This window comes from Olea europaea, chromosome 7, assembly GCF_002742605.1.
Source record: "Olea europaea var. sylvestris chromosome 7, O_europaea_v1, whole genome shotgun sequence".
In the NCBI taxonomy this organism is placed as follows: domain Eukaryota; kingdom Viridiplantae; phylum Streptophyta; class Magnoliopsida; order Lamiales; family Oleaceae; genus Olea; species Olea europaea.
In genome coordinates this window covers 11,765,119-11,774,993 of record NC_036243.1, presented here as the reverse complement: position 1 = coordinate 11,774,993, position 9,875 = coordinate 11,765,119, and the positions used below count along the sequence as shown (strand labels likewise).

The following is a 9,875-nucleotide window of genomic DNA, read 5'->3' as shown; positions in this document are numbered from 1 at the left end:
GTAGATTTTAATAGATTTTCATAAATTCAATAACAATATCATCAAATATGGTGAAATTTCAAAAGATCTGTATACTTTTAAACTTGAAATCCGTCCATATCTTTTAAAGTCTCATAAATAGATAAATCTTTGTAAATCTATTAATTATTAAGAATACCTAAATTTTAAAGAATTTTATTGAATTTCATGAAAATCTTAAGTGGGACACGTCAATACACCTAAATTGATAAGAATTTTTAAAATTCATCACAATTAGACTGATTTTGACGTGAGAATGAGATGCAAAAGAAATGAAGAAATAAGAGGGACTTGGAGTGTGAAACATGGATTGTTCATCGTAAAATTGTCGGAACGGAAAGGCTGCTCCCAAAGTCTTCCCGTTTCCCTAACTCCTACACTACTCGTCGTCAAGAAAATTCTTTAAAAGAAAACATCTTTTTTCTTGGACCTGTTCTTTATTCTCTGTCCCTTTCAGATTTTGAAACATTTTAACAATTTATATTATTATCCTTCACTCTTCATCTTCACAAGCTTGTCAAGTTCTTGTATTTGTTTAAGCGCTCTAACTTTTGGGGATTCTTCGCCTCTCAATTTTCCATTTCGGGGCTTCGAGTTTTTGGCTCAGTTGTCTCTAATCTTAATTGGGTATGTGCCAACAATTCCTTAGGGTTTATGCTTTAATTTTCTATCTTGTACTGATATTTGCATACTTTGATTTAAGATTTTTATGGGTCCATAGTAATTCATCTGTTTTTGTCCGTTTGTCTTACTCTTAGATCTTGTTTCGCTCTTATGGATTTTGGCTTCTGTAATCCCTTTCTAACTGTTTATGTGCTGCATTCATTTTTTCTAGTGGTATAATTAGTCTGATTTGTTAAATGCTACAAGTTTCTCGCTTTTGTGGTTAATTTGTATCTATTTGATTTATTCTGTTTGCTTTTCTTTGGAATTTAAATTTTAGAGACAATGTCACAAGGCTATGCAATTGAGCTTTATTTCGATCCTGCTCTGGAAAATCAGGTCTTGAAAGCCTGGAATGTGTTGGCTCGTCGACAAATCAGTACTCAGCTCATTGAAATTGAATCAAGGCCTCACATTACATTATACTCAAGTCCGTTTGCTGACATTTCTAAACTTGAAAATATCATGAAGAATTTTGCTGCAAAGCAAGAACCTTTACCCATGTCCTTCTCTTCAATTGGTAGCCTCCCAAATGAAAATAACGTTCTTTTTCTTGCTCCAACTCCAACTTTGTCTCTCCTTCAGTTCCATTCGCAACTGTGTGATGCAATGAAGAAGGAGGGTATTGAAGTCGGGGACGAGCACCGTCCTGATACATGGATTCCTTTATGTCCAGTAGCTGAAGAAGTTCCAAAGATTCGTATGCCAGAGGCTTTTACTGTTTTACGTGATCTGAAGCTGCCAATTAGTGGACATGCAATGGATATTGGGTTGGTCGAGTATCCCCCTGTTCATGAGCTGTTCTCTTTCATGCTGGGTAACACTGCTGAGTAATGAGGTTTTGGAGATGCTCTTCTGTTAATGTTACATTAGGCATTCTGGTTTTTCATTTGGACTGTTATTTATAGTTTTATTGTTTTGAAAACTGATTTTTAGACTGTAATATGGTGCTATAGTAACAAAAAGTAATCTTGAATTCACTTAATAGTTATATGAGTTTGGAAGTATTTTCCAAATTGTGCTATTAGTTAAGTTATTCCATTTTGTTTGAGATTTTTATCTGTTCATGTTGAATATATAACATGGTGTGGAACTGCTGTATAAATGTCATTGGCTTCTCTCAATGCTGATCTCAATTTCTATGAATGGTGGAGATAAAATCTTCATTGAAACTGAACTTCTTTGGGGTTAAAGGTCGTTATAATAGATTTAGTTCTGACGAGAAATATTTCTTGCAAGGTTGAGTAATAATTGATGGATGGGTAAAAAAATTGCATGTAACTAAACTATAGAATTGAGTCAATTGACCACTCTGATAGAACCTTAACAAAAGATTAGAATATTCCTCTCTAATTCCCATCCCCCTTTCATATTCTTTTGCTGATTTATCCAAGGTTAAATGTTTAATCCTGAATTATGATGAATGCATCTGAGAGTGAATCATTTCTTAGAACTTATATCTGGACTAGATTGAAGAATAAGACATAAGAAAGCAGGAACTCAACTGTCAATTGAAAAGTAAGGAAGTTAGCTAATATATTAATCATTTTATTTGCTTAGTCATAGATTAATGGTTTACTTTGACTTTGTATTTTGTCCACTTAATGAAGTGTCTTGCAGCAGATTGAAGCTGTCTATAGATGTAGGATTGGAGAAAATATTAATAGGATAAGTTTGTTATAAAGCAGAAATATTTGGGATGATAGAATTAATTCCCACAATTCATATATAAATATAGACGTTAGTGAAATTTGATGGTGTAAAGCATGCAAAGCTTCATCATTCAGAAAAAGCTAATAATCCCAGTTGCCATCTTGTTAACCCTCTTTGTTCTATTAGGTAAGGCAGGTAATACACATCATAATATATGCTAATCTCAATATTCTGCACATTGTTCTGTAAGTGATTCGCATAGTTTGCAACCTGTGTGTTCCGTTTTTACGTTGGAACTGGTTGTGTTTTATTAAAACCCCTTTCCTTGTGTAATAGTTAAGTTTATAAATGAATATATAGTAATTAAACCTGATTTGTGAAATATTTTCATTTTGGTCAGAGCTGAGGAAAGTATGTGGCAGTTTTGTATGCTGAATTAGTGCTGGGAGATATACGGAATCATTTTGCTAAAAGTATGTTATGCATATAGCTTTCCTGATGTTACGAATAGGGTGGACCTTAGATGGAATGGCCTCCCGGAAGATACCCAATACCTTATAGATTATTAGGTCTTCCTTTATAAAACCTTCTCAATATTCAGGTTTGACCACCCTAAATGGAAGTTAAAACCTTACACGAAATGGAGGACAATCTTCCTGCAACCTTCTTAGTTAGAGTAATACGTAGAAAGAAATAGCTAAGACGTTCTAAATTGACTCAAGAGGTTTGATAAAAGAAAGATTGTGAAACTTGTTTTATGTAAAATCAATTTCGACTGTTGTGTCCTTAACTCTGAATTTGTGTTAGACTATAGAAACTAGAATAGCCTCATTCCATGTTTCTTTTTTTTAAGTTTTATAATTTTGTTAAAAAAAAATTGTACTTTGATAGCTACCACGTATTAGTTTTTGCCTAGCTGGGGAGACACAATTCACATAATTGCAGTCTTTCACATACTGTATTATTATCTTTTACATGTATGCGATCGGCCTCGAACCAATGTAACAATCCTGGTGCACCCCTGGCCGTGGTAATATTTTAATTTTGAGGATATCCTGATATTTTTGCACATATAAAACGTCTTGGTTGCCCCTCTTTATGATATTAATGTTCCTTGTATGGACATTTATTAGTTGGTCATTCTGGGGTTTTCATTAGTAGGGCATCACGACCTTTCGGGTTTTTTCTTTTTTTTGGGCAACTAATTTCATTGAGACTGGTTGAATGTGTTCGTGTCTGCTGTGGGCTTGCTTCTTTTCAATTCTGCGACAAATTTTATTTGTATATCACATTGTTTGTGTTGCGATGTATGTTTGGTTTTTCTACATTCATCATCGAGACCATATTGTAGACTTTTACTAAGGACTGCAATGTCTGCATTGCCTATTGTTTTCTCTAATTACTCGTTATTTGTTTAATTCAACAGTCCTTGATTACCTACTGCGTCTTGTGTCTGAAATCTTTGTTCCTAGCTTTTGCTGCCACTTTTTCCTGTCTGATGGTCCTCGTCATGCTAATGATCGAGATAATTACTGTTGATTTTCTTTGTGCTTCTATATTGTGAGATTCTTGAAACTTTGATTTCAATTATGCTGCTTCATTGCAAAGATTCTTGAATTTGTAAGTTAAAATGATGTTTGGCAATATAAGTCATTAAACCGCCATACCGTATTGCTCCTCCTTCTTTGATCTTTCTCTAGGTTTACTAGCAAGTAATGCTAATAATGAACAATCTTGGATTAACATGGCTCTAATGATGAGAAATATGTTAACAATAATATCCTACCATTGAAAAGATATAATAGAAATTTTTGATTTGAAATAATATAGCCCGATAAGATGATTTTTTGGGATGACACAAAAGATAATTTGGATAAAGAGGAGTTTGAATTGGAATTCGATAAAGAGTTAGACAATATTTATGATTTGTTAAGTCGATGTTCGTGTATAATCTAATTGTTGGAATTAGCTACTATGTAATTATAATATTTATGATTTTGAACATTATGTTTTTGTTAAAAATTTGAATTATATGTATAAAGTTTTATGTAATTGTAGTATTTATGATTTTGAGCACTAATTTTTTTATTACTGTTGTTGTTGTTGTTGTTGTGAAACTTTGAAGAACATGTATAAAGTTTAAAGAATATATTATTTTATTTATTTATTTATTTATTTATTAGTTTAGAATATTTAAATAATATTAAAAATTGAAAAATGTATGATTCGCATATGTTTTGCATAGGCTCGTATATTCTTGTAATGCTTGATCGAAACGTATAGTCACGCATTACATATTTTAAAACTTGAAATCTGCTGCATGTACAGAAAAATGGTTGCCAGAATTAATACAGAACACACTTGACAGAAATCTATTGAATATTGGCAAAATAAATAAATAAATATGATGCACCAAATGCTGTTGTGGTGAATTTCCTGCAGCAATAGCATTTGGTGAATTTTTTGCAACAATTCCTCAGTACAAGAGGAATTGATGTTAAAATTTCGATACTTCGTATACTAGATGGATAAATATGATGCACCAAATGCTGTTGTGGTAAATTTCCTGCAGCAATAGCATTTGGTGAATTTTTTGCAGCAATTCCTCAGTACAAGAGGAATTGATGTTAAAATTTCGATACTTTGTATACTAGATGGATCGGAGTCATTTTAAGAATTCACATGATGTTTTGTAATATGGTAGACAATAGAAACTTTTTTGTAGGAATTCAATTTATGAATCTCAACCTCCACCACGAGTGATAATTTCGGACGATAAAAAAAACAAAGAAATAAGAGATTATGTATTAATCACGAATAATTCTCGAATTTGATGTGGTAAATAGAGTTTTCAACAGCGATTTTTTGACAAGTGAGAAGTTAAAATTTTGAGTTTACGTACAAAATATTTTACTGTGCAAATGTATGATTGAAAATGGGGAAATACATGAAATTGACCCAAATAAGAGAGGGATTTTCCAAAATGACCTTTGACTTTTCCAAACATTTGAAACTACCTAAAATACCCTTAAACAAATATTAAAAACAACCCTTTACATAATAAAAATCTTCTATCTAAGTCCTTAGAAAATCTAACAAGTAATTTTTCTAAAAATTTGTAAGGATTATTAATGAATAATTATAAAATAGAAAAACCGAAATATAAGAGAGGACCATATAATATAAAAAAGGTTGTTAAAAATGAAAAAGAAATTAAGTTTGAAAAAGAAATTGATAAGATAGGATATCAAGTACAATTATATGCGTCACAAGAAATATTAAAATGTTTCAAAGAAAACTTATTAGAAAATTTTGCTAAAGGAATTGTAAGATCAATAATCATAAAAGATATACAAGATATAATAGATAAATTAGAAAAAAGAAAGAAAAATATCTCAAAATATAATATACCTTTTAGAACAGACATAGATATGATAACAGATATTGATATTATAAATTCTCATACATTACTAGACTTTGAAGAATTACTTAAAAATTTATGAGAAGACTAATAAAAAATAGATTACCATAAGCATACAAAAAATTAGCCTTTATCTTAAGAATTTATATACATCTAATAGCAAAAATAAAAGAGTTTTTGGAATATTAAAATTTTAGATTTTTAGATTATTAGATTTTTGCTCGCTCATAGTAGCACTCGTCCATTGGTATCAGAGCCATAAAGATCATGAGAAAATATATAAAAAATAAATTACCTAATAGATATTGAAAATTGGAAAAATAAGGAAATGGAAATCATAAAAATAAATAATTATTATCAGTGTATTGAAGAAAAAGGATGTTATATATTTTACAACCCTATCCCTAATAAATTAAAAATAATAACATTATATATAATTAGGAATTTACCTAGAGAAATAAAGGAACAAATATTACATAAATTAATTGTAGGATTTATCAAAGATAGACGTACATATGAAATAATTATCGAAATATTTGAAAATGAATTATACCACAGAGAAATATATGAATTATCATAAAAATATAATGGAAAAAACTAAAAATATTTTAGATAGAAAGTTAGAAAGAATAAGATTAATAAATAATAAAATTTTAGATGAATTATTAATACCTGGAGAAATGACTAAAACTCAAGAAAAACAGATATTAAAATTAAAACAAGAAAGGTATAAAAAAAAGGAAGCAAGGTATTTTGAAAAATTAAAAGAACTAACAAAAATTGAAGTTATAAAACAAAAGTATGATAAAATGATAAGAGATTGTAAAAATGCTGAGCATATAGCATTTTATTATTGTCGATCGAAAAATCGATAACAGAATATGTCAATAAGTGAACATATGGAAGAATTAAAACATTTAATGAGAACATTAATAAATGATGTACAAGAAATAAAGAATGAAATAAAAGAAGCAAGAAATGATACAAATATATTGAAACTTGAAGTCAGAAAATTAAAAGAAAATGAAGAAAAGAATAATAGAATAAATAAAAAATTTTATAGAAAAAGAAATAACCAGAATAGGAAAAAAAACATATTGAAAAGAAAAATATAATAATAGAAACAGGAAGCATGGATGATGAGTTTAGAAAAAATATATTACCTAAAATAATAGAAGAAGAAGAATCTAGAGAAAAAATATTAGATAAACAAAAAATTGAAGAAAATCAAGACAAAGAAGATGAATGATAGATAATTTTGATCATTTAAATTTAGAAAGTATAGATGATGAATACCAAATCTTAATGAATACTGGAGGAGGACATAATCCCGTAGGAACCTCTAAATAAGAATCAATAAATCCAGATGAAAGCTATGCTTCGATGTATAATAAACCATATAGACAATTTTATGATAAAATAAGAGATAAACAACCATCCAAATGAAATAAATATAGTAATAGATTTGAATTAAATAATAATTATGATAAACCTGTTAACCATGGAGGAACAAAATTAGACTTAGATTGCAAAATAGATACTAAGAAAGCCTTAATAACTTAAGCAAACTCAATAATATTATTCTTTTTATATAATAAAGATGATATATGGGAAAATACTGAAAGGAGAATAGATTTTTTAATTGCATCTTTTGAAGGAAATGTTAGAAATTGGTGGGAAGAAATTAGTAGTGATACAAAATCATTAATAAAAAGAAATGTACAAACAAAAATAATAAAGTCAGATAAGCTAGGAATAGAAAGATCAGTAGAATATATTGCAGATGAATTTTTAGGGGAAAATTGGTTAAGAAATTATGAAGAAGAAGCAATACGAGAAAAAGATAATGTAAGAGTTAAGTTAATTAATTTAACAATTTGTGACATGTGTAAAATTAAAGAATATACTTGTGAATTCAAGGAATACTATTATACTCAATTTTATAGTAATGAGAATCAAGAAGTATATCAAGATATGTGTTATAATAAATTACCAGGTTCATGGAGAATATATTTTAAAATAGAATTTGAAAAATATATTAAAGAAAATATAGGAATACCTAAAACATTAGGATAAAGAATAAAATTTTTGTTTGAATGACTTGTATATATATGTCAACAAAGACAATTATTGAAAAAATCAGGAAAATTAACTAGAATATGTTGTGAAGATATGGAAAAACGTACAAGATGGGGATGTAATTCTGAAAAAAGAAATAAAAGAAAATATAAAAACAGAAAGTTTAAAAAATATAGAAACTTTAAGAAAAAATACATAAAACCTGAAAGGAAATATTATAAAAGGAAAAATAATATACAGAAAAATAAATCTTATAAGAAAGATAAAAAACAATGTAAGTGTTGGAATTGTGGAGAAATATGTCATATAAGTCCTGATTGCACAAAGAAAAAAGTGAGAATATTACAAAAGGATTATTTTGAAATAGAAAGTGAATTAAGTGAAATATCTGATATTGAACATTATAATAATCAGAAAATATTTATAAGTGAGGAAGATTCAGAAGATTATGGATCAGAATCTGAATAGAGAAATTGAAGAAATAGAAAATAATAACATAGAAATCCAAGAATATGAGGGAATAGAAGGTTATGGATTAAAAGTAACTTTTGATAATAATAAATTTAAGAAAATACAAAAGTTATCCTTAGATTTGAAAATAGGAAAATGGGAAATTCTAGATAGAATATGGAGAAGAGAAAGAATAGCAATAAATGAATACCATAAGATTGAAAAAACTATAGATGTTAGAACTATTCAAGGAACACATAAAATAAACATTTTAACAAAAAATACAGTATCAGAATTATTATAAAAAATAAGTAAAAAACATAGTGAAAAGATCTAATATGTTTATTTAACAGGAATACAAATAATGTTTAAATCCTTATTTAGGGAAGGAATAGATTCACCATTAACTGTAAACTTACATGATGGAAGAATTATAAATCTTGAAGATGACCATTTAGGAACTATAGAAGGAAATTTAACATATCAAAAGTTAATATTTACTTGTTACCCAAAATATTGTGTCTCATTGAAAGATAAAAACTTTAATGAAGTATTATGATTACATTTCAAATTACATAGAAATGATATAATGGAACCAGGAGACCAAATCATGACTATGGAATATAGGGCATTATATACATTTACTAATTCTAATTATGGGAATATTTATTCTAATAAATCATACATAGAAATTCATAAGGAATGTAAGGATATTAGTAAAATAGTGGAACCAAACAAACAAATAAATCTTATTCCAGAAGAATATGAATTTAATATAACTAAAAACAAGCCTGAAATAACAGAGCTAAGAGAAGAAGAAGATTATAAAATAACATTTCATAATGGAAGGTTGATAAAGAAACCAAAAAGTCTTAGACTACCTAATAAAAAGGAATATATAGGAGAAACTAGTGGTATAAAAGAAATAAAACCTCATAGAAATATTGGAAATATGAAAATAGAAAGAAAATATTTCAACGGTAGAAGATATATAAAAGGACCAAATATATTGATAGATACAGGAGCTGGTGAATGTCATATGGCTGCAAATAAAAATGAAGGATTAACGACTTACAATATAGAACCATATGAATACAGGAATTTTGATGGACAATTATATATTACAGAATTAAAGGTAAAGGTACCAATAAAAATAGGTGGGATTGATCTTTTAGTATCATATTATTTGGATGAAAGTATGGATATTGAACCTCATATATTATTAGGAATGAGTTTTTTAAATGGATTAGAAGATTATAAAAAGAGAAGGATTATATATAACTCATAAAGGTCAAACTACATTATATAAAATAGGAAGTGAATGAATAATCAAATTAGTTTTCCATTGGCAGTATATATACAAGTTACTATAGTAGAAACGAATATAACAACTTGTGCTTTGATTGATACAGGAAGTGATGTAACAATTTTTAAAAATTTCTTAATAAAATCATGGAATAAAAATAGTAAAATAAAAATAACAGGAGTGACTGGAGAAAGTACTCAAATAATTAATAGTGCTGAAAAAGTTAATATAATACTTGGTAGTAAACAAGTCATAATAAATAAAGTATATAATTATAATAAGTTA

At 28.1% G+C, this 9,875-nt stretch overlaps 1 protein-coding gene across 1 annotated transcript; it reads left to right on the top strand.

Moving 5' to 3' along the window:
* Nucleotides 1-263: 263 nt before the first annotated feature.
* On the top strand, nucleotides 264-1,703 carry LOC111397002. Its single transcript, XM_023023660.1, has 2 exons — nucleotides 264-645; nucleotides 962-1,703. The coding sequence occupies exon 2, from the start codon at nucleotides 967-969 to the stop codon at nucleotides 1,513-1,515; it is 549 nt and encodes a 182-aa protein (XP_022879428.1). The 5' UTR covers nucleotides 264-645; nucleotides 962-966; the 3' UTR covers nucleotides 1,516-1,703.
* Nucleotides 1,704-9,875: the final 8,172 nt, after the last annotated feature.